This window comes from Exophiala bonariae (assembly GCF_035927105.1).
Source record: "Exophiala bonariae strain CCFEE 5792 chromosome Unknown scaffold_3, whole genome shotgun sequence".
Taxonomy (NCBI): domain Eukaryota; kingdom Fungi; phylum Ascomycota; class Eurotiomycetes; order Chaetothyriales; family Herpotrichiellaceae; genus Exophiala; species Exophiala bonariae.
The window spans coordinates 1,177,903-1,202,061 of NW_027042478.1; the positions used below are offsets into that span (position 1 = coordinate 1,177,903).

Here is a 24,159-nt window from a genome sequence, read left to right on the forward strand (position 1 = left end):
ATGCCAAGCCGGCTGGGGCTGCAGAGAGAAAGATTGGAAGGAGGATTCCCCAGCCGGCGACAAAGTCTAGAAATGCGTACTTAAGGTACAAAGTAGGAGGTACAAAAAACATCATAGATTCCCAGTATATCCCCCCCCATTTTGAGGAACTTGAATTGAAAGTGGTTGATCAGGTCACTAACAAGACAAGCATCTCTGACAGGGGGAATAGCTCTCTCCGCAAGTTTGCAAAAGGTGCATTATGGTCCCCATTCTCAGCCCCTCATGCATAAAATATCCATTCCATGTGTTGAATCCTCGAAATCTCCTGTCCTTCGATCCATCGGAGCGCTTTCACTTAGTCGCCGCAAGTTTGGTGTTTGTTTAGTGAGAGACTTCCACCGAGAGAGAGGGAGGAAGTGTCTCAATACTTCGAGATTTCTTTGCCCGCCGTGATATGGACTCAACGGCTAGATCTCTTCGTCGAAAACATCTTGTAAGTTCTCGCACGTACTTGTTCTTGTACTTTCGCTTACGCTGTCACTGGCGCTTACGCTTATTTGTTTTCTTGTGCTTGTCTCTTGCCCAAGGTCCGGGGGGTTGCCTGACTTTCTCCACTGGTGGCTCGTGCTGCGTTGCTGACTCTCTTTCCAACGAGTACAAATCGACCAGGGGCCCACCTTGACGCCCAGAGTGATCTGTCCCGATCGGCAGATTGGCCTTGCGGCTTGATGGGTGTTTGGACCGGTGCGAGCGTCTGAGCCACAGTTTTTGGCGCCCATTTAGACAACCGGAGAGAAGCCCCACGCTCGTTGATAGTCTTGTTGGTTGTGGTGGTGGTGGTGGCGATGGTGGTGGCGGCGGTGGTTTGTGTGGGATATTTTCCATTGTGGCTGTACTTGTCACCGAGGATGTTTTCTTGGTAAGTCTGGCCGGATAAGTTAGCAACGTGTTGTTATAAAGACGTCTATGAGAATAACTTACCTCGTCAGGGATAGGTTTCGAGATCTCTATGACAGTTGGACCGATGTATGGTTCCACTGGTAGGTACTGAAAGACCTTGAGATGTGCGATGAGGGCTTCGCGCACCTCACCAGCCGTGCAGCGCTGTGGTACCGTGAGTTTTAGCGACCTGCAGAAGTCTACGTTGTAGTGTTTTGTGGTCGTTAATAGCGACACCTGGCCGAGTTTCTTGATGAGCGAGGCGGGAGTTGAACAGCCACGTCGATCCACACCGTGTGCGATAGCTAGCTCTGTGAGCTGACCAATTTCGAGCTCTGAGACGCAGTATATCGTTGCTTTGAGAGCGAACGTACCGCTGTGCGGCGTCTTGACGACGATTTTGGATTCTTCCATAATGAGAAGTCTATCGGTAGGTGAATCTGTGGCAGGTTGACCAAGGCTAACGAACTTGAAGGAAATAAGAGGAGAGCCTCCTGTCCGCACGACCACCTGCGTGGGACTTAAGAGGTAGTCCTTTGAGGATGAGTATTGCACTAAGCTGTATGGATCTGCAGGTTCACCTGTTCCTTTGATTGCTCCGTGCGGCTGTGACGCGATGTTTAGTTAGGCCAGACCCTGTTGAACGACTCCCCCCTTGCTATCAGCAAAGAGCAGATCTAACAATAGGGCCCGACTCACTCCTCTATGGCCTTCCATAACAGGAGCAAGCGACTTTCCTGTTGAGACCTCAAAGGATTGCTGTATTGTCCCAGTGCGGGCGTTGTGTAGGACCACAGTTCGTCAAAAAGAGACGGTCTTTGTGGTGACCATTCATTTCGATGCTTCTCTCTACAGCTCAACCCACGAGGCTGTGAAAGCCTGGTGGCCGCTCCTTGTTTCTGCATTGTCCCTGCATGAGAAGCCGCGGCATGCCTAGCTGTGTCGCCTCATTTTAGGCAGGCATGGAGCCTTGCTTGAGGAATAAAGGGGTATGTCAAACCTAGAGTCACCTTCTTTGACGCTACACGATTCTCACTGGAGCGTTGAAATTGTCCCTAAGTAGGAAATGCCACCAGGAGCAAACAATTTCAATTTCGACCACTAAAATCCTGGATCTCGTGATTCAAGGCTCTTCTTCCTTCCTACCACTTCCAGACACTCTAACACCAATTCCCTACTCAATCGAGCTGGTAAGTGCAGCATGGTCACCTGGGGAAAGTAATTAACAAGATCAGAATCCCCCCTTTTCATCGCCAGCCTCATCTCGTCTGATCATAGCCTGTTCACCGCCGTCATGGCAGATTCCAAGCAACCACTCTCCTCAGCCTCTGCCGGCACTGCTCCAAAGACCGCCACAATCACAGAAAGTCCTTCCGTCACCCATGTCTCCTCTGCGGCGCCGACGAAAAAGTGGACGAATTTCTGGCTCGCCTCCGCCCTTCCGCAGTCTGCACTCCTGTTGGTGAACACATCCGCATCAAGGACCCGGCGGGACATCTAGCTCCTCCGGCAGATGTGCCATCTTTGGTGTCCCGAGGCAACTATACCATCGAGCTCTATTATCGCGCCCAAGTCTGGTGCAAGACGATTCTAACTTCCGCGGACTGGATACCGATGACGAAGAGGAAGATCATCAGGAACTCATCAATGCCCCACGGGATATCAAGTCGCTTCGTGCAACCCTCTTCAGTCAAGCCCGCCATTACGGTGTGACAGGTGGCAAATGGATCGTCTTTGTCAGTCGTCAGAATCTTGACAAAGTATGGTCCATCGTTGCACACCGAACAGCTGAAGGTCGACTGGGCGTTGAAGCTACAGTACTTACTACGGGTAAAGACAGCGGCGATGATATCCCCATCTCAATTCACACAAGCGACTTTGTCGATCGTGGGGACGTGGTCTCGGTGCTCAAGGCCATCATACAAGCCAAGATCACACAAGAGGCCGAACAGGCTCAAATCTACTACAAACCTGACGTCTTTTCTCACCCTGGGACTCAACTCTGGTGCCATATATGGACTTCGTACCAGCTATTGGGACAGCGCCAAGTTGGAAAAGGAAATCAAGTGGAATTGAGATCTGTAAGTGCAAGCCAAACCACCCAAAATGTCTAGAAGTCGTGGGCCACTGCCGTCGGTGTTGCACAGGGGAGAGAGGGCTTTGAGGGGGCACCAGGGTAGACAGACAAAAGGGCGGCATGCCTCTATCTCTACTGGGAGACGAATCAGTCACAAGTGGTGGGAGAATGAAATTTTCGGGGTCTTTGCTCTTGCTCTGTGACGATGGTGGCGCGGTTTCCCACGTAGCCCCTTTTATGAATCGATGTTTTCTTTACAAATTTGGTGTTCGCTATCGATCCTTTAATACTCGGTGGGCGATATCTGAGCGCCAGCTTCCAGCTGATATCGACACTGCCGGGCGATGTCCGAAGCTGTTTACACCATCTCAGCGCTTGTGAATTGTGAAGAAAAGGCAGATCAAATACAGCATAAATCGTCCTTTGTAGACAATGCCCGAATACGGCAAGGAGTATAACTACTATTCGCTAATATCATTGGACTACACTACTCATCGCTATATCACCACAGACGCTTTATCGAAGTTTACTTCCAAGGGCCTTATTGAGTACAAGGTCCATTCAACTAGACCCAATCACAAGTGCCTTGGCCACGATTTTTACGGCGGAGAAAGCATCAGAATGAATCTAGAAGTACGCCTATTGTCGATCGTGCCCCTTCGTCTTACTTTACCGACCTCCCCTCAACAACGCTATTGACCTCATCAGGGTCACAAATCTATCTACGTACTGGATGTCCAATGTAACATTGATCAGTCCTATCCGGTGGACTTTGTTGAAGTGCCTAACCGACGCCGTGCAGTTCACGGCCAAGCTTTCTTTGTTGCTGATGATCGGAGGAGACTATGCAGGGTTCCTGACGGGGTGAACGTCAAACAGGCCGTGAGATGTTCTTTTCAAAGAGTCATCAAACTTCCAGGGATGAAGCCCGAGCTCACCGGCTGGCGGATACTATTATAGTTATCAGTATTGCCTCCGTCATCAACGGGTAGAAGCTCGCCAACTCCTCTTCATATACCTTTACCGCTCCCAAACACCACTTAATTCGCCTTCAACAGACATACGCGTCAGTGTCCAAGCAGGATGGCGCCCGGGATACGAAGACCAAACATTATAACTCGACGGAAGGAGAGCAATGAACGCCTTGACAGACTTCAGATGAACGCCATCGAGATTCCTTTCCTGATGTATAAAGGAGAAGTCAAAAATGACTGGGACGGCGAAGTCTTTGACAGTCCTAAAGATTTGATACAGGGTCTACAGGACCGACTCATTCAGGCGATGGAATCGAACCCTCTGGAACGACCGTGGACTGAATTGTTGGAAACAACACAGGATGCCTTGGAGGTCTTTGAGGACGTGGATCAACGTGACGAGCAATCTGGCTTACCGCGGCTGGCCGATATGGTCGGCTTCCTCTACAGAGATGGTGCTCTTGCCCTGATAAGCTCTTATCGACAGGGACAAGGGAAAGGGGATGAGGAACAACTGAAAACCCGTTTACAAGTTGCCAAAAGTGCCACCAGAAAGTTCAAATTTGCGGTCAAGGTTTACCGTCGTCGGCAAGTTTTAGTCGACGAAGAGCTCGCAAGTCGAGATTCTCTGACTCCTGCCCAACAGGCCATAACTTGGAGCGACGACAAGAGAGTATCGACGGTCACACTGAGTGGGAGCACTCCGCAGGCGAACCGCATGAACAATGACCCTGTCAACCCAGCCGTGGTGGTGGTTGGTGATGGCCCTGATGCCTTGCTTGACACCTCCTCCGACGTCTCGATGGTTGATGGCGATGACCAGAATGATGAGGAGGAGGAGGGTGGTGAGGAGGGTGGTGAGGAGGGTGATGAAGAGGAGGGTGATGAAGAGGAGGGTGATGAAGAGGAGTGTGATGAGGAGGAGAGTGATGAGGAAGAGGATGACGACCTGAACCCCAAGGATAGCCCGGATGAAATGCACCAACAATCCCCCACACCCCAAGTGTCTAGGAGTGCCTATAAAGTGCTACTGGTAGATCAGGTTCCTGTTACAGCAGCTACTTCCCTTGTTGGTGCGAGCAATACTTCTATCGATCATGAGGTTCTGGAAAATATTGCTCTTAGTTTTGGTACTATTCACAGCGTTGCCAGCGGCGCCGGCGGTCAGGGAGGAACCCAAGCAGGTGCTGATGATAATGACTCTGGCCATCTTGACACTTATATTTTGAGCTCACCGGGACCAGAATCTTTTCCTGGGGGGGTCCCTTCTGAAAACCAAGGCGAGAAGGCTGATGAATCGTCAGTCATGCAAGGACAAATGGGAACTGATAAAGTTAGGGAAAGTGTCGACTGGGCAGTTATGATGTCCTCACCACACAGCAAGTTCGTTCTTCGCCAGACCTGAATGATTCCTACTGGCAGTTTAGGAATGGTCATGTTGAAAAAAAGGGGGGGAGATTCCAAAGGCGGGAGGGAGTACTTTACGAGGTGGTCGATGATGTGGAGGCGGTTCTGAGGTGATGGTGTTGAAGGTTTCTTTTCTGATTGCCTGATCACAAGGAGGGATGGGAGGTTCCTGGCGGAAATTCTGAGGGATCACTCTGATGGCTACTGAATTAGCAAATAACGCAGAAAAATTCTTTCCAATAATGGGCGTTACACATGTATAAAGACGAGTCGTGGGTATCGCCTAGAGTAGGTACTCAGGCGGCCCTGGGGGCTACAAGGAGAAGAGGACTTCGGCCCGCGCGGCAGCCCCTCGGCACAGTTAGCTGGACCCTTCAGCCACCTCTTTAGACACACTCTAGGCTATCAAGCACCTAAAACTTTCGTTTTTTTAAGCTACACCCGAATGCTAGTGCCCCATAATATATCACTTTACCCACCCAAGTTAGTCACCTTCCACCCCCATTGGTCTGGTAAGAACATGCCAGCCTCATTCCTCGAGTCATCGTCCCCTCATTTAACTAGAAATATGTTGGTCTTCGTCACTTTATCCTCGCTTCTTCATCACCAAATTGAACCTACAATAATAGCCTACTCCGAGCACAGAAAACATTGTTCTATATAGCCACACTTGCCAGACTCTCCTGCTCTTTTGCCGGAGGTGTGCCAACCGTATTCAACCGGCGCATAGCTATGTGTCTATGAGAGCCGAGCCTTGCCCGCTGGGGTTTTCTTGTTAACCCCAGACATGGGAGACACTTCGCTACCGACCTTCCAACATTGAACATTCCCGGTGTGGGAGGCAGCACGATATTCCCTGCGCGCGTTGATGGTTCTCTTGTCTGACCTCGTGTCTTGGGCGAATGAGCTTGGCGAGTTTAGATGAACCAGAGTCTGTTCTTCGGTGGGAAGCCCGCCGGGGCCCCAATTGAGGCCCTCTGCCACCATCGCTTGTCACTGTCGTACTTACAGATTTCGGAGGGACCTTCGAGACCTAAACTGTGAAACAGCACGAGCTTGAAAGATATGGCTCGACCAGACAACGGCACGAGGACGATCGGTCGAGAGCCACCTTCAAGTTGCTGTGCGGTTGTGAGGCGCGACGTCGTCACGATTGTGCTGGTGACAAGGGAAACTGCCTCAAGTCGCCAAACTGCCTCTCTGACTGGGGCTTGGCGCAGGCCTTCTGTGGGCGCTGCACTTGATTATGCCCAGCCTGGTCTCAGTCAGGTTCATAACAATATCTGCCTGCGGCTTGTTTGTTCGCACCCTTCCCTGGGGTTTCCTCCTTTCCTCTGTTGATGCTTCCAAGGGACTGGACAGCACTGGCGACGAACCCCTATAACGTGCCTAAAGACGCCTGATCTTGTCCAACTCTTTGTCTTCATTCGCACAAGTCTTTCTCCTCCTAAATTCTTGTGGCTAATCGCCATTCAACCCACTTCTTATCGCAAGACCGTTTTTCAGACCAGGTACCTATCCACATTAGCTCGATACCTGCATTCCAGATGGAGCCGCTACAACGTGTCATTGCCGACTTCCTGGCGGTGGTGGAAAACCTCAAGGGGGAACATGAACTTGCCAATGAGATCGACCTTCCTAGGATCATCGTTTGTGGTGATCAAAGTAGCGGCAAGAGTTCATTACTGGAGAGTGTGACAGGGATGAAGTTCCCAGTACATGAGGGTCTCTGCACTCGCTTCGCCACAGAACTCAATCTACGCACAGGGAGTGGCCCGGAGCATATCGTAGAGGTCTCGATCAAACCAGACCCTACAAGAAGCACAGAGGACCAGGCCCGACTTTGTCAGGCAGTCCCAACCACCATCAGCAGGGACATCAGCCAGTTCGGGGATATTGTCAAACATGCCGCGAGGGAGATGGCCCGCGGAAAGACACAGAATTTCTTTTCTGATGTCCTCAAAGTCACATACATCGCGCCTTTCCTGTTCAACCTGAGCGTTGTAGATTTACCAGGGCTGTTCCAAAACGAAGCACCCGGACAGACTCTGGGCGACGCCTCCTTTGTCAAGGAGCTCGTCCGCGAGTACATGAGACCTGAGAGGACCATCATCATCGCGGTCATGTCCGCAAGAGCCTCGGTCGCGGTTCAATCCATTACCGCAATTGCTAAAGAGGTCGACCCAGAAGGCCGGCGTACCCTGGGTGTGGTCACCAAGCCGGACGAGTTGGAAAATCACCCTGGTGACAGAGAACAGTACATTCAAGTCTTACAGAACAAGCTCCATACGCTCGGACTCGGCTGGCATGTGGTCATGAATCGAGGCCCTCAGCAAGGTGACGTAAGTATTCTCGAACGTCGACAACTAGAGGCCGAGTACCTCTCAACGGATAAATGGCAAGACATCAAACAAGAGTACAAAGGGGCAGTGAACCTCCAGACACGTCTGACACGAATCTACCACGACCACATCACCAAAGAACTCCCCGGCCTACTTCAAGATATCGCGATTAAGATAGACCAACTGCAGGTTCGGCTCGCCAGTCTCCCTATCGTCAACAACTCATTCATCGTCAAGGAGACTCGTGGGATCCTCGGTACACAATGTACGCCGTTTTACAACTATGTCTACGCCGCCGTGATGGGGAATTACAACGACTTGTTCTTTTCTGACCGTCCCGAAACACACGTCAAAACACGAATTGTGACCGTCCTGCAAGACTTTCGGTCGCAATTTGCCGCCATACTAGAGTGTCTTCAGTCCGAACGACTCTCGGGAAAGGTCTCTCCACGTGCCACGAATGAAGATGATGGTCACATTGACTACGACTCTCTCCTGGCAGACACGATGACTCAGCTGACTCTTTGCAATCAACAAACCCCGGGGCAGTTCAACCAGGCGGTTGCCGGCGATGTCGTTCGTCGGTTGACTCGCGATTGGCGCCATGTCGTCCAGGGTTATCTCGATTCGATCTTGCAGATCATCTCCGAGTTCATGGTCACCCTAGTCTCGCACTTGTTCCAGGAGTCAATCGCCCAAGGGACCCTCCAGTACTTGATCACTCCTGCCGTCGAGGCGCTCCATCGGCGGTTCGAGGACCTCGTCCTTCAGGATCTGCAGGTACTCGACGCAGCACCCATCTTCCAGAGTGCCACCTTGCTTGAGATCCCTACGACCCGCCACGCCGAGATCACTCGCGCAGTGGTGGCCGAGGTCATGACCATACTCAGTTCGACGAACCGAAATACGCATGGAGGGATGAGTATGAGCCAAGCCGACGTCCAGAGCCTCATTGCGCAACGAATTCCCCCGGAAATGCTTGGCGACCGGCTCGCGGCGGTCGAGGTCGTTCAGTGTGCCGTTCAGTACTGTCAAGTGAGTCGAGAAACCAATTCGAGTTGGATTTCAAGCTGCTAATGTGAGAATACAGGACCTCAAGGCCAAGATGGAGCAAAAGATCAATTTTCAGACGATGTCTCAGGAGCTGCTGTCCAAACTGCCTAGTACCTTGAGCTTCAAGTCCGTGAGTTTTTTGGATGACGAGGACCTAGTGCATATCGGCGGGACCGAGGACCCATCGACGGCTGAACGTCAGAGATTACATGAGCAGTGCTCCCGTCTCCGTGCCGCCACTCAACGACTGAGTGCCCTCGCCAAGCTCGGTAACTCGGCCGACAGCTCTCTACCACAGCCCGTAACCCAGGCTGCCCAGGGCAAGAGCGCGGCTCGAGATGACGAGTCAGAGACCACGGCATCAGATGGCAACGGGGACGATGGAGAATTCTCCACCGTACCACCAGCCCAACCAGGTCCACGAGGTAAGGTTCAACTGTCGTCCGCACCATGCAGACCATATACTGACGGGTTCCAGGTGAAAAGCGAGCCAACACGGACCTGGACGAAGCGGAGGAGCCATCTGGGTCACACAAGAGAAACCGCCGCGGCGACTAGGATCCGGGAATGAGAAGGAAGTTGCGGCAGCGGGAGGGGATGGTTGCTCAACATCTATCGGAGTTGTCGTGGTAAGGGTACCACTCGAGCTGATTGCATCACATACGACAGGGAAATGTGCGGAATTGTGGATTTCGGAATGTCTTTGGCTGTTATTGGGTGTTGAGGTTTCGGATGCCACACAACCGTTGTGAGAACACTTAGGTCGGTAGAGCTTGATATCTCAGAGCCAGACGAGCTTACTTGTACAAGAGGTACACCATCCTCAAACGGCAACTTCGAATTGACCATCTCACTGTAATGCATAACATTGGACGTTGTACTTATTCTCGAACCTCCCCTATTTGTGCGACGGCATGATCGAACAACGATCGAGGCCTCGACTCGTCCCGGCCGACAACCACTACTTGAATCGGAAACAGACCTGACAGACTTTTGTGGCAAATTTCGGTCATATATTATACCACGACCGGTGCTCAGGTGCACTTAATATACCGAACGAGGTTTCGCGGTCGTCTCCAGATGTTCACAAGTGCCGGGGTGGGTAGCGAGCTCACCCTTTGGGCAGAACCGCGAGGGACTCTAACTTCTAGTGTGGGAGATTGAGAGTGAAGAGGACAATCCACGTGGCAGCCGCCTGCTATTGCGATGACTTTGATACATGGCCTGATCGGGGCCGCGTGTTGCAGATTGCCTCAAAATCCGTCACACCGGACGGCGAGGAACTCCCTGTGCTCCTCTCAACATTGCCACCAGGCATAACGTTGTCTTTCCACCACAACTTCCCCAGGGCACCTATCGAACTTGACCCCGCCGCTGTCGCGGACGCGTCACCTTACAACGCCTGGAAAACCGTTGTTGAATGTCTCGCAACTTCAAGAATTCACGGAACCCGAACCCCTTCTTCCTTGCCTCCACGAATGCATCCGCACGACGTTGAAGCTCGTGGAGGTCCTCCCGAAACTCTTCTGCAACCTGTTCGTCGTTGGTCAGTACTTGGATGGGATCGAGGACGGGTCCAAGGGGTTTCAACCTACCGGGACACACATTCGTTTATACATGCGGCAATTTTGGCACCCGTACGCCGCGGCCCGGCTCATTCCGGCGTTTGGCCTCTGGTCTCGGAAGTAGGGGTCACATTGCAGGTGGCTGTCATCGTCAGAGTCAGTAGGGACGTCGATCAGAGAGGGCCCCATGGCTTACGGATGTTCCTGGTAAAGTTGGGCGCATCGGACACAGCATGGCCGGAAGGATGTTTCCTGTTGTGGATCGACAGTCAGCGTTGATATCATCTAGCGAGCGGAAAACAGGACGCGGACTCACGTTTGAAGACTGATCACCACTCGGTAATGTTGTAGAAGCACGACCAGCAGGGTCCATTATGAGAAGGACGAAAGGGGGGTTCTAGATTTGGAGGCCGGTGGAGGACATGGACAAGGCTGTGCGTGGACCACACTGTCCTTCATGGGGCATGACTCCTGATATACCCTGTGCAGCAGCACGAGCTTGGCCATATGCACGTCGATGTACTCGTTACCCTTCCACTGCCTTTGCTGCGTCCTGCGCAAATAGCAAAGTCTTTATGCCAGCAAGCCGTGCTTGCCCTTGCCGCACCTGCTCCATTGTAACGGCCTTTCCGACATAACAAGGCCCCTCTGACAAAGGAACAACTTTCTTCCTTGTGTGAGGAACAAACCCACCCGGGGTGGGAGGTTGGTGTAGCTATCCGTCTTGGCCGGAAATCAGGCTTCCACCGCACAAAATCTGGTGTCGACACAATCTCGCTGCCTCTCTACGTGCGGTGCATGTAGGAGGACAGCAACACGACCAGCTCTGCATCGCCGTTTGCTCTCCATCTCACCAGTGCCGCGACGTTGCCGCAGTCGACAATGGCGCCTAGACGACGTGACGACTCGGAGGAGCCCCAACCACTGCCCCCAAACAAAAGAAGGCGTACTGACGGCAACCCCTCTGACCAAGACGAGGGAGCCACTGCACCAGCCACACGAGACTTGAGGCATACCAATCAGGTACACAGTGAGATGACGGCACAGTACGGGGGCGAAGACCTCCCGCTGCCTCAGTTTGTCGGCTTGTGCGGTTACCTTTGCACAATTCTTCGATGGGGCTACCACGTCCACACAGTCGACCTGGACGCTTTTGTTCAACTCCATTCGTCGTTTGTCGGCAAGCTTCCAGACTTCGAACGAGAGCAAAGTGACGTGAGCAATCCTCTCATCCCATCCTACCACGAGTGGTACCTCGAACAACCGAGCGAAGTACGCGAGCTCTACACCTCATCTATCCTCACCGAAGCACGACTGCGAGACATCTGGCGGGAGAACCACTACGAGTTTCTCAAAGTGGAATTGAGCTTGATCAAGATTGGCAAGGACCGCAAAGCACACCACGAATTTCTCCTTCGGCATGGAGGAACACAGCACAACGGGAGTGTTCCACCAGGTGACGGTCCTTTGGGGGAGAGACAGGCGTTCTTGCCTCCCTCGGAGGAGCAGGACGGCACGAGCGAACCTGACCATGGTGACCGCATGGACCAAGTGCAGCGTGATACACTCTAGTGGAAGACTCCTTGGATTGGAGGGGGGCCAACGGAGGCCGTGGGTCTAGTGGCCCAGTCGCGCCACAAGCGGTAGACCCTCTCACTGTCGAATGTTGGAGCCACGAGAGGTTCATCCACCGCGGGCACATGGGTCGAAGGAGTGTTGTGGAAGACACTTGATGTGACTGTCCGGCTGGCTTGGATCCCTTGGAGGTCACGCTATTCGGGGGGAAGCCTTGCTTCGAAAGTGCACAGAGGGGGCGTGTAGATTCAGCTCATACCATCTCAGTCGCAGTCGGAGGTCCGATCGGGGACGCTGTCTTGAAGCTGAGATGAGCTCGGCCGCAGAACTGAAGAAGACTTGGGGTGTCCATCGCATATCAGCTATTCTCCTCGCCCTGTGAAACTCTCATCCATAGTCACGTGAGGTCACGTGGGGCTTGGCACCACTGCCACTGCCCCCTGCCACTCTCCTCGCTCTCCCTCTCTTTCTTTTTCTCTCTTCCTATAGATAGACAGAGACAGCCCAATAACCAATTGACACTACTTCAAGTGACTCACTTCAGCTAATACAGCTTGCTTTCTCTCATTCCTTTCATCCATGTGACATAGATCTTACACGTCCCCATCTCTTCTTGTGCTTATGTTGATCAGCACGATTCCACGGTTGTCAAGTGCTATTATAATGTTAGTTGGGGGGGGGGGGAGGGGATGACTTGACGATGTTCAGATCGCGGAGCCGCGTGGCACAGTAGTCCAGACCGAAAGGTGTCCACCGGGCCGGCTTGGTGGAGGGGACATCGAATGAGCTAATTCGCTGTCGGCGAGATCGTAGATCGATAAACAGGTAGGTATATAGTCTATATCATCGAGAGGAACGAGAACCATGAACCATCAATACAGAGTCACTAGTTGTGGGCATTTGCGACTAATATGCCAACATCGTACAGCACCTCCAGAGAGTTTATGGCCAGACAGCCGTGTTACATACGCGCCATATGAGATCACAATTACCAAATTCGATACGACTTTTGACGAGATAGATTTCACTTTTCGAAACTTGCCGTCTAGGGAGGCTCGGCATTTCTCTAGAGCTCATGTACACAATATTCTCGACCAAACTCGACGCGAGCGGAATGACTTGCGTTAAAACCCCATCCCTTGACCGAAGAAGTGGACTTGGCGCCTGTTTCCGAGGGGCCCGGCCATTGCCCACCATGGGTGCGATTTTGAGACTCGGAAAATCCAGGTCGTGGTGAAAAATTCAAGCCACGGAGGAGAATCTCGTCATGGAGGAAGAGCGAGATTTTAGTTTCATGGCACCTGGCGTCGAAGCACGAGGAAATACCTCTGCGAGCATTTTGGCACAATGACCCGAGACTGCCCCATGACCATCAGCGAATAATGAGGCGTCCAGGTCGTCGTCTATCGCGGCGGTCGTCAAATTAGGGACCCTTTCCCCGGTCGCCAGCAGGTCCTTTTTTGAGTTGTGGTATCACGAGACCTACGGGTCCCAATCGTCGTCTTGGTCTTTTTTGAGCGCCGGACGACGGCCAAACTCTGTTCCGTGACACGGAAACCGATCCTTGCAGGCTGCACCGAACAGCCATGTACTCTGCCAGACTGGTCCCCATGGTCCACTCGATCGTGGCTTGAACCAGGCTCCTGGTCCGACGAGATACAAAGTGGTAGCACACGTCGTCCGAGGGCAGCCAACCAGAGGTCGTCTTGGCGAGTCTAACCACGGATACTATCCGTGACCCCCGAACATCGAACGCGGACTGTTTCGGAGCACCGAAAATTCCTCGGCCGGCCACTCTACATACCAGTGGTGTCCAAGGAGATGAGTCAAGCGGTCTCTTTACGATCCTAGACACTATGTCAGTCGGTTCAGACAAATATCCAGTTGGACCTGGAGTACCCATCGTTTTGATTCTCCAGAGGCCTCGTCAAGACTTGTTCCACATCTTGGAGATCTCTCTCGAAAGCCAACGGCGCCTGTTGTTTGAGGTCTCACCTCGAGCGGCACGTGCACGCGTGGACATGGCGACAGATCACGATGCAATTCGACTTCTGGTATCATGATCAAGGATCTCGTAGCGGCGGCCATCGGGTAAGTTCAGACGTGACCTATCGTTAAATAGCCAGCCTCATTTTCGACGCTCTTGATCAAGCAGCCAGAGATCCCGTGGGGTGCGTCTCAGGCAGGCGCGTTTCTTTGTCTTCGGTTCAATCGCAGACCAGTGCTGGTCATGCTTGTGTGCCATGCGGGAATTCAGCACACTTGTCGCCATCGGACCCCACTTTGGCGGTTCGACCTCCCCTAGAACCGGTGGGTCATGGTTGGAAACCTGACCAACACGGCCGGACTCCAATATCAATGCACCATGCACCACCAGACGACCGTAATTGGGACTGAGAGCCTCAGAAATGAACAGAGCCTGGGTAATCTTGCCGGTGCTACATGAAGCTGACCCCAGGGGTCTAGCTCGGTCCGCGCCATGACCGTTTGTCAAGCCCACCACAGCCGCGGAGTATTGCAGCCTTCTCCCCTCGCTCAAAAGGTGGGGGGTTAGGGTCCTGCGGCGGTCAGCAAACATCATGACGATTTTCCGGGCTCTCTTCACAGGCACATGCCTGCTCAGATGTCCTCCCGTTGTCCAGCGGACATGCCCAACTGATGGGGCTGAAGGTTGATCATGACGAGGACATGATTGCCTCAGGGACCTCTTGCTAAGCTCCGCGCCGACGCATCGAACATGTGGCCCCATCGCCTCTGAGCCCCTGCTGTTGAACTCCAAAGAAAGGGGAGGGATTTGCCGCCTGCGATTTTTAGGCTTCGTCTCTTTCCCCTCCCCATTCTTTCCACCCACACTCATCGCCACTGCATCGATCTACCGCCCTCACATCAAGCCCTGTACCATCCCTTCCCGACTACCTCATGGCTTCGTCTCAGTTGACAACGCTCAGTAATCTGGGTGTAAAGATCGACCCCGGCGGCCGACTCAGCGACTGGGCCGGTCAACCACCTCTTCACCCACTTCCCTTTTACCGACCACCGGGGGAGCGAGGGACGCATCAGGAATACGACGAAGACGACAATCTCGTGGTGGCTGAATATCTGACCGCGGCCCTGGCGGCCAACGTCAAAGCCTTGGTGATTTATGAAGAGCTCGCCGTCCTGGTGAGTTGGTGCACGACGTTGGCGAAGGTGGACGCTTTGCTGATCTGACCACCGCAGGCTCCCCGACACACCTTCTCAGCCTACCAGAGCAAGGGCAACTACATGATGCGAGAGGCGCTCGTTCCAAAGTCCTTCCCCGACAGCCACTTTGAAACTCCCTTTCCCAACCTCGATCGCGCCAACGCCATCTCGGTGTCAGGTCCGGCACGGTCACGCACCCCAGATTCCCTCAACCTCACATACAGCGATGTCCGCATGGACCTCTTCAAGTCGATGCTGTGCATGACGGGGTTCCCTGACCGCGACGCCGTGGTTGAGATGCTCAATCAGACGTGGTTCGTGGTCGCCTACAAAGAGTACACCCAAGGCGCCTCCATCGACCTCCAGGCACTGGATTCGCCTCACGATCCATATGGTTGTCTACAGGGCAGAGATTCGCATCGTTGGAAGTTGGATCGGACGATCACCACCTTGAAAACTTGTAGTCAACGATATGTCGGTGACACTGTCAACAAAGAGGGGTGGGACGTGAACGATCACGAAATCAGGTTCATCACTCGCCTCGCGATTGAAGGCCGTCAGTCAGGTCGCTGTTGGGAAGATACCGCGCAAGATACAAACAACCCCTGGAACATTGTGTGTCGCCGTGCATTCTGGGTCATGTCCTGGATCCGTTGGATTCATAAGCCCACCCTTGGAACCAGTGACTCGATGCAGACAGTCCTCAAGACCAAGCTCGAGTGGAGAGCTTTTATTCAGTCCGCCTGCGATCGCCTCGGGGCCCAACCTCACTCCACGCGGTGGGAGACGGTGGACGAAATCGCCATTCAAACCTCAGCTGTGGCCGAAGTGGCGGAAGTGGCGGCACTGGAAACGTCAGGGGACGAGCAGCCCGCCTTGAGTGCGACCCACGTGCAAAGCTTCCCCACGGCGCCAGTGGCTGAGCACCATGAACAAGAGATACGCCCCACGGACGGCCAGACAACAGCAGTGGTGAAGGTCGACCTGGAGTCGTTCAAGTTCCCAATGTCACCCACCAAAAACCAGCAAAAAGGGGTGTACTTTATCCAAGAGGGTGGTCTTCGGTCCTTCAACAACTATACTGACAGGCTCCTCCGCCGTTGGGGAGTCGGACGAGCTCATGCCGGTACCTGTGTCATCCTCCCTGCCCACTGGGTGGGTCTGGCGCCTCTTGACGTGATGGACCAATTTGAACCCGCGTGGTGCCCCGTCGACGAGTCCACGGAAAGCCGTATGGTAGGGAGAACTCGCCTTGATCTCAGTGATAGCAATACTAACTCGAATACTCCTAGACTTTCTCCCTCGACGATATGACTATGGCGTATGCCCGTGCCGCGGCCTGGTTCAACCAATGGCCCCGCTACTGTACGGACCTGGCGACCATGTTTAGCAACAAAACCAGTCAATTTCCCGAGATGCACGGATCGCACTTGTGCCACCATGGACTCTGTGTCAACCCGCACCATCTCTTGTGGGAGGAGAAACATCAAAACTTCAGCCGTAATACTTGCATTTCAGGTGCCAAGACACTCCGTCTCTATGGGATGCCTATTCCAAAACATTGTGTAAAGCACCAGCCGCCGTGTCTTCTCCAGGTGAGTCCTTATCCTTGTATTTCAGATATCCAAGGATAGAGTCGCAAAATACTAACGAAAGCCTCAACCTATAGCATGCATCTCTCACGCTATACGAGACCCTATGTATCCAATTCGACATACTGAGGCAAGCGAATAACCAGCCGCCGAGGGGGAAGCCCGAGAATATTGTAGCTTCTCTGGGCTACCCAACGTTTGAGTATCGTCTACCTCTGGAGATGTCCGTGGATGAGGTAGCTGTGGTCCTTGATCCCGTTCACCTGGTCACGCCATCCTCGATTGTCGACCGACAGCACTTCCAGACGAGTTGTCACCTTTGCGTAGGCCCCCGGAGCTATCAACGTGTCACATCCCGCTGGTCGCATGTCAAGATAGACCACAAGGACCTCCCGGTAGATGGACGGCTCGAAGAGATCCGAAGATCCGCGAGAGAGTACCAAGAATACCTAACCATCCACCACCAGGATAACCAGGCCTCGAGCTTTCCTACGAGGCTTAAGATCACACAGGCACTGGCCAGCAACTTCACGTGGGAGGTGGTAGAGGGTTGGAGCCTGCCTCATGACAGTCGACGTCGAGGTAGGGCCGTCACTGATGCAAACGAGGCCGGTGAGGTTGGCCAGTGAATAAGGGCGACGAATGGGATTTCAGGGTGAGGTGGAAGAGGATGCATTGAGGTTGTGGCTGTCAATATTGGGCGAGACCTGCGGCGATCGATTGTATGTCGGCGGGTACGAGAAGTTTTCACCTTTTCACCATGCTATAGATACTGGAAAGACTCATGAATGCTTTATGTGACTACTAAACGTTATCCATTACATTCACGAGTGTCAGGCTCGTAATGCGGGGAGTTCGGGAAGGGTTTGGAGAATACCGCTTCAAGCAGAAATCGAGCGAAGCCGTCACGTAGACAAAGGAACAACCTTGTTCCGTCTCCACACTCCGCACATACTCGACTATGATTGGTGGAATACTTTGACAATTCTGGGGGCACTACCACCAAAAGTTACAGAAATGGAACTTTCTTCAGGCAAAGTTTCTCAAGGCTGGTGTCGCGAAGGATACCCTACCCACCTTACTATATAGATAGGTCGAACGACATCATCATTGATATGACGGAGTCGTGGGTGAGTGGAGAACAACCCTAGCAAGGCGCCTTGGCTTCTGTCACAATTTGCCCAACGCCCCGTGGAGTAATTGCAACGTGGATGTAATTAATGTTCGACGATTCATAGTATACAGTAATGCTAAACGTTCCCGAAAGCGACATATAGCCCTTTCAAAGTCCCATTCATCGCCCTCCCCATCCATAGAACTCGAGTCGAGAGTCCGAATCGAGCGAGGAACGATTTGACTCGTGCCCACTTCGGATATCTGCCCAACAATACAAACAACAATAGCCCGTCTGATCAGACATCACTGCAGTCCAACCTAAGAACAAGAAAGGACTTCGCCGGCCGTCTAGACTGGGCACTTCGCAAAGAGAAAAGATGGCGTTGAAGAATCGATGGAACCAGATGATGACAAAGGAAAATATTGCGTCGAGCAGTATGACGTGGTAATGTCGCCTCACAGGACCGGCAGCCGGCAGAAAAGTGATATTGTGTTCGAGAGCACCGGAAAAGTCGCCGCGGAGTAATGAGACAAGGTCCTCGTGGCAAGAGGCCGGCTGGAAACGACACCACGGAGGAGCTTGACCAGTCCGGGTGGTCTGGGTTGGCGTCCTAGATACCGGAAGCTCGGCTGTCGCGTCCACGCTGCTGTTGGTCGAGGAACTCGAGAGCCCATTCCACGCTAATGGACCCGAGCTCCGCGTGCCAGCCTTTGAGCATGTCGACATATTGGACGGGCGAACCATAATGGTCTGGACCAATCTTGAGGGCGTGGGAGAAGCTGTCGAGGATCTCTGCCACCTTGCGCGTGTCGTCGTCGTGTGTGCGGACGAACATGCGGACTTTTCGAGTAGCGATGATGCACCAGTCGTTGAACTGATCCCGACCCTCACGGGCGATGGTCGCTGCCACCTCCTCCCTTCCGTGCAGGACCGAAGCCCAAGTCCTGCTCCTCGGGTCCCACCATTTGAGCTTGGCACCGGTCCCAGACTGATGAATATTGCCCTTGACAAGACAGTCGTCCAGATCCTCCGTGTCTTCGAGTAGGAAGGACGCGATAATCTGTAGGGACTTGGTGTCGTTCAAGATCGTCTGGACCAGGGTGGGGAGGTGGCGGTATACGGGATCGAGCTTGGTGGCTAGTGAGGAATTATGGAGCACTCTCACCACCTGAGAAAATATTCTTGCTTCTTGAGCGGCCGAGAGTGAAGGAGTAAGGAAGCCGAGCCAGCTGTCCTCAGAGGGTTGAGGGTACAGCGCGTTTTGCATGCGATCGGTCGTCGTCCGGAGGTCTTCGTAGAAAGTCGAGAGGTGTTCGCGGAGACGCAGTAGCTGATCGTTACACATATGCTCGGAGCTCGGGCCGCCGACGAATGGCTGTATCGTGTGGACATCGTGGAGCTTCGAGACGGCGTCGCCAAAGTCCATCACGGGGACCTCGACAGAACTGAGGAGTGAATATTCGATTTGGATCGGGTCTTTGGCCATGTCGGCGTAGGAAATCTCGGTTGGGCAGGCCCACGCCGGTACCATTTTGTTCTCGCACAAGCCGGCTCCCAGGCTACCAGCCGTGAACCAGCTCGTGCCGACAGTGACGGGCAGGATGACCATGAGCCACTTGGTGGTGGGGTGTAGGTTGTAGATGAAGCGCGGAAACCGGGGAAGACTTTCGACAACAAGAGCTTTGGTGATGTCCCAGCTGTAGTACTTAAGGCCTTGCAATCCAGAGCCGACGATTAATTGAGTTGCACTAGGAGTCGAAAGGAGACTCGACCAGGAGAACATGTTCAACAACTTGTGCGTCCATGGCCGTGCGGTGGTTGACGGTGTGGATCGTTTGGCGGCCATTTTCGCACGTGCCTCGGCTTCTGCGGTCAGAGGGTTGATAGTGACCATGTTGAGAAGAGCAGGGACGAAGGTGAAAAGGGTCGATGCTGGAATCGAGGAGCCTGGAGGGGAAGGAGATCGGTGGGCGGTAGAGACGTCGCGTGTTGGGGTTGATCTTTTTGCGTCGGGGACTGGATATTGGGGCGGTATTGAAGGCGAAGATTTGAAGATGGAATTGGGATGGGGATTGGGAACGGGATTGGAATGGGGATTGGAAGTAGAGCTGGAATTGGAATTGGAAGTCGAAACGGAATACGTGCCTGGCTTGGGGAAAGGTAGAGACTTATGAACCACTGCGGTGCTCCTCTCCATCCTCACACGGTCAACACGTTGTCTCAGCAGCTGTATGATTGTCTGAGACGAGCATCTAGACTGGCTGAGCTCCCGGTATGGTACAGACACGGGGCACAAGACATGGCCAGGTCGGGATACCAAGCATAGAACCAAAGGGAACGAACCCAAGGCTCAGAGATATCAAGCACTGAGCGAGGTTCCTGGGCCGAGGCGATCAACCTCAAGGCTCAGAGAATAATTGAATGCCGACTTGATAATCTTCAAGTTGGCAACAGCCACTTGGATGGAGGATGCTGTCCGTCCAGGATGTCCCCATAGCACGATTTTCGTACCGTGGTATATTCCAAACTCGTCCTGGCTACGAGACCGGGAAATCAGGGGCCTCCAAGGACTCCTCTCTGGAGACACCAGAATCATTTCGGTGATCACGAATGACGGCCGATCCTTAACGCAGCTGTCATGTTCAAAGACAGTGGCGGGACGCTCGTCGGATATTGAAGCGGACGAGGAACTCGACCAAGACCTGTCTTATCGATGGAGGTCTAGGGGATCAAGAGATGGGAATTGCAAGATACCAGGACAAGTCAGGCTCGACGTCAGGCGGCGGGATTTTGTCCCGACGTTGAGAGGCCAACGCTGCCGCCCTAGGACCTCCCCTCCATAGGGGAGGTTAGGCGAACCACGTCATGGCTTCCCGCACGTGCCAGTGTGTAGCGACATCAGGTTCGAGTCCCGTCTTGTGTACAACCCCCCTTTCCAGCTCCCTCCGGCCTACTAGTAGTCCAGATCGACAACCACAACGTGAAACACTCGGCCACAATAATTGAGGCGGCACCGTCTCGTTGGGCGTCCCCGTTCGCGTGTCGATTGGGGGGGTGCCCACACCAACAGCACGACGTGGTCTCAGTGAGACCCTGTCTCGATCTGGATCGCTGCAAGCCCTGGACAAAGGCCTCAACCGACCGTCAATGGCTCACCGCGCGAACTCATAAAGCAGGCGGTAAAGCCACTATATCCACAAGCGGGCTTCAAAAATCCACACTGGACAACATGTCAGTGCCTGTCTCACAGCGGTCGGTGATACATCTCTTCACCCGGGAATGCCCGCCCTGTGCCTCCTCTACACCTACCAAGTTTGGGGAACCCAGGATGGGGGACAACCCCATGCAAGGCTGTCAGAGGTACCTGCTGGTCGCCGAAGGAGACCTTGTGTATCTCGTTTGCTCGGTGTTGTGTGTAAATGCGTCAGCTCTTTGTTTGCTGCGGTCCCTCTCCACACGCCGACGGCTAACCACGAATCTCAAACCGGGCTGCCTGTATGATTGTGTGTTTGTTCAATGTTCTTTCAACCCCCGTTCTTGCAGTACCCAGAATCAACAGATGTCTTTGTACCTCCAGTACCACGGGATCTATGGTGTTGGGCAAACTGAGGATCCACGTTTTCCCGGAATGCATGGGGAGTGGCGTTCTAGAACTTTGTCGACCGCTTTTGACAACTTTATGGAGGAATGAACCCATCACTGGAGTTCTTGTGGCTATGTGTGGTTATTAATACGAGTTGATGCCACCCATTCCGCGGTTGGCTAGTGAAACCCTTCTCTACCACGCCTTCATACTTTTCCAGCAACGTCAGTCACTGCACAGGCCGGGCACTCCTAACGGCTCCGGTCGTCCTCCACGGTCAGCAATTCTATCCCTCTCCAACGGGCCCTCCCCCCGAGTGAGTGACGATCAAAGGTCAGCGAAAACCTCCCACCAATCCTCTCGCAGCTCACAGGTCTGTGGTCGCCACTCCAGCATCCTTTTCTCTCACCAATCGGTCCTCCAAGTCGGCGCCTCGGTATATCCCCACGGGGCAGTTGCCGCAGCCCGACTCCACCCTCACACCTCAACCTCTCATACGCACTCATGGCGACCCCCAGCAACGCCGGAACTGATTCGGTGGTCCCCTTCAACGTTGATGAGGCCAGAGTCAGGCTGGCTCGTGTTCCCGCCCCGGAGTTGGCTTCGGTGCTACGGCTCTTCCACCAAGTCACAACCCCCGCCGGGACCAAAAAACTTGAGTTGATCGTCCTGGCGGTGGAGGCAGAGACTCGCGAACACTATGCGAGATTTTCCGCAGAAGCACTTCTAGCATACCTACGTAGCCGTGGCCAGTCCATCGACGCCGCGTCCGCTCATGGGGATCTCGTGACTGCGGTCGTGAGGCTGGAATGCCAAGGTGAAATGATGCGGCGTTTTGGAGCCATGGTCGTACCGGGCCTCGTGGACGAGCTGGTGTTGAGGCGCGTGTCCACCCGTGGTGCAGGCAGGACCAAGTGGGAGAAGGTCAACACTCTGATCCAGTTCGACTGCCAGCAGCAGGGAAATCCCCCCCTTCGGCCGCGTGCGTCGCAACCTCGACCCGTGGCGATACCAACTATGCCAGCGGCCTTGGCCTCATTTCCAGCTCCCGCGCAATTGGCGCCTGCGGCCAATGTCAGCGGGGGCCCTGGTCACAACACTGTCACACCTCGCTTGTCTTCCGTCCTGCAACCACTCAGTCGGTTGGCGATCGACGACCCGGCCGACCAGCTTTCCCCCAGAGGTCGTCCATGGCCAACAGTGCGCCCGGCACCGCCGCAAGCTTCCCGACCAGCCCCAGTTCCAACTGCGCCTAAGCCTCTGTCACTTAATATGCCCATGGCCCGATTTCCGCCGCTTGCGCCTCCAGTCATACCCGCATCTTATCAACCGGTGCATCGAGCTCCGCAACCCCCTGGGACCTTCCCATCCGCATGGCCGCGCTCACCACCTTTGCAGCAGGCTCAAATACTTCCTGATGAACCTGCAGCCACACCAGCAACACCTCGACCAGCAGAGGACCCTTCGAAAGTCGCCTTGGTTGCCTTCCCATCCCCACAGCCGCGCTCACCACTCTTGCAACAGGCCCAACTCCTCCCCCTTGAACCTGCGGCCGCACCGGCAGAGGACCCTTCGACACTCGCTTTGGCGACCCTGTCGCCGTTGCCGATTACAGAACACACGCCTAGAGCAGATCAGCTCGTCGCCGATCTGTCTCTGTCGCCCGGTGGACTTGATATATGCGAGCAAGCCAAGCATGCGCTCCTACGCGGTGAGTGGAAGGCTTTTGCACCAGCCCACTTCTATTCACTGGAAGAGAGCTTTATGGACACCATACGTGAGAAGCGAGAGCAGCACCAGGATTCCACCTCGGCACTCTATAGCCTCGCACTTTTGCACGATGTCATGGACTCTCTGGGCTTGCAATTTGTGGAATACAATGAATCGGTGAGTGTCCCGTAAAGGGTTGTGTAACGGATGCTGACGTCCCCGCCCCTTTTAGCACGTTGCCCCTACCTCCCCTCCCTTGGACCCTCCCGCGGTCGACAGACAGGCTAACGGCATGTCGTTCGTCTCCAATTACGTCTCAAACTTGTTTGGCGCGAGGAAGGCCCTCGAGCCGAAGAGTGTCGAGCAGGACCAGCATCTACCCGCCTTGATCGAGTATCCTGAGTATGTCGACGAAGAGCAATCGCCCGAACCACCCGGCCAGCAAGATCAGGCAGAGGGGTTTGAGGAAGTGACAGACGATGGTAACGGTGATGCACAGTTGCAGATCACAGAGGCTCCCGCGGTCGTCGACACCGATGAAGCTCTGGGTGAAGAGCAGAAGAGTGAGCCGCAGGCCAAGGACAAACAGGTACCACCGCACTACTGTCCCCAAATTTAACCATTCTCTGTTATTAATGAGATGTGATAGCCCGCCGCCGACGAGTACTGGACCCCGGAGGACATTGAGCAAATGTATCAGGTTCTCGATCTCCTCTGTTCGCCCAGCGCCAAGTCCCACTTCATCACAGCCAGGAAACAGGCCCCGAATGACCCACTACTCATCGAGGTACGCCGAGTTTGCCGCGGGCAAGCACGGCCTAAGCGCGAAGATCTTTCTCTCCAGGACAATGAGCTCCCACCAACGGATATGGACATAGGCTACCCCAAAGAATGGGGTGTCACCAAAACAATCCCCACCCAACTTTGGAATAAATGGAAGAAACAGTATCACAACTGAATGGCGAGGAATCACCGAGCGGACAGGCGAGGTTGAGGATCTTGGATATTTTTGAGCGCCCTCCTCTGTTTTCTCGGAGTTGCATCAGAGATGAGAGGGGTG

The 24,159-nt window shown here is 53.9% G+C and overlaps 8 protein-coding genes across 8 annotated transcripts; 6 read left to right on the forward strand and 2 right to left on the reverse strand.

Moving 5' to 3' along the window:
• Window positions 1-535: 535 nt before the first annotated feature.
• LTR84_007948 (uncharacterized protein) lies at window positions 536-1,335 on the reverse strand (the record flags this gene model as incomplete). Its single annotated transcript, XM_064851500.1, has 2 exons — window positions 536-907; window positions 964-1,335. The coding sequence occupies 2 exons, from the start codon at window positions 1,333-1,335 to the stop codon at window positions 536-538; spliced, it is 744 nt and encodes a 247-aa protein (XP_064710503.1).
• An 880-nt stretch (window positions 1,336-2,215) lies between these two features.
• On the forward strand, window positions 2,216-3,035 carry LTR84_007949 (uncharacterized protein; the record flags this gene model as incomplete). Its single annotated transcript, XM_064851501.1, has 2 exons — window positions 2,216-2,379; window positions 2,435-3,035. 2 exons carry the CDS (start codon window positions 2,216-2,218, stop codon window positions 3,033-3,035), a joined length of 765 nt encoding a protein of 254 aa, XP_064710504.1.
• Window positions 3,036-4,081: 1,046 nt separating this feature from the next.
• LTR84_007950 (uncharacterized protein) lies at window positions 4,082-5,377 on the forward strand (the record flags this gene model as incomplete). Its single annotated transcript, XM_064851502.1, has 1 exon — window positions 4,082-5,377. The coding sequence occupies one exon, from the start codon at window positions 4,082-4,084 to the stop codon at window positions 5,375-5,377; it is 1,296 nt and encodes a 431-aa protein (XP_064710505.1).
• A 1,549-nt stretch (window positions 5,378-6,926) lies between these two features.
• Window positions 6,927-9,332, forward strand: LTR84_007951 (uncharacterized protein; the record flags this gene model as incomplete). The annotated part of the gene is made up of 3 exons (XM_064851503.1): window positions 6,927-8,756; window positions 8,812-9,199; window positions 9,253-9,332. The coding sequence occupies 3 exons, from the start codon at window positions 6,927-6,929 to the stop codon at window positions 9,330-9,332; spliced, it is 2,298 nt and encodes a 765-aa protein (XP_064710506.1).
• A 1,889-nt stretch (window positions 9,333-11,221) lies between these two features.
• Window positions 11,222-11,911, forward strand: LTR84_007952 (uncharacterized protein; the record flags this gene model as incomplete). The annotated part of the gene is made up of 1 exon (XM_064851504.1): window positions 11,222-11,911. The coding sequence occupies one exon, from the start codon at window positions 11,222-11,224 to the stop codon at window positions 11,909-11,911; it is 690 nt and encodes a 229-aa protein (XP_064710507.1).
• Window positions 11,912-14,833: 2,922 nt separating this feature from the next.
• On the forward strand, window positions 14,834-17,318 carry LTR84_007953 (uncharacterized protein; the record flags this gene model as incomplete). Its single annotated transcript, XM_064851505.1, has 5 exons — window positions 14,834-15,076; window positions 15,134-16,333; window positions 16,390-16,418; window positions 16,616-16,692; window positions 17,017-17,318. The coding sequence occupies 5 exons, from the start codon at window positions 14,834-14,836 to the stop codon at window positions 17,316-17,318; spliced, it is 1,851 nt and encodes a 616-aa protein (XP_064710508.1).
• A 1,098-nt stretch (window positions 17,319-18,416) lies between these two features.
• Window positions 18,417-19,700, reverse strand: LTR84_007954 (uncharacterized protein; the record flags this gene model as incomplete). The annotated part of the gene is made up of 1 exon (XM_064851506.1): window positions 18,417-19,700. The coding sequence occupies one exon, from the start codon at window positions 19,698-19,700 to the stop codon at window positions 18,417-18,419; it is 1,284 nt and encodes a 427-aa protein (XP_064710509.1).
• Window positions 19,701-21,893: 2,193 nt separating this feature from the next.
• On the forward strand, window positions 21,894-24,057 carry LTR84_007955 (uncharacterized protein; the record flags this gene model as incomplete). Its single annotated transcript, XM_064851507.1, has 3 exons — window positions 21,894-23,276; window positions 23,332-23,688; window positions 23,749-24,057. The coding sequence occupies 3 exons, from the start codon at window positions 21,894-21,896 to the stop codon at window positions 24,055-24,057; spliced, it is 2,049 nt and encodes a 682-aa protein (XP_064710510.1).
• Between the last annotated feature and the right edge of the window lie 102 nt (window positions 24,058-24,159).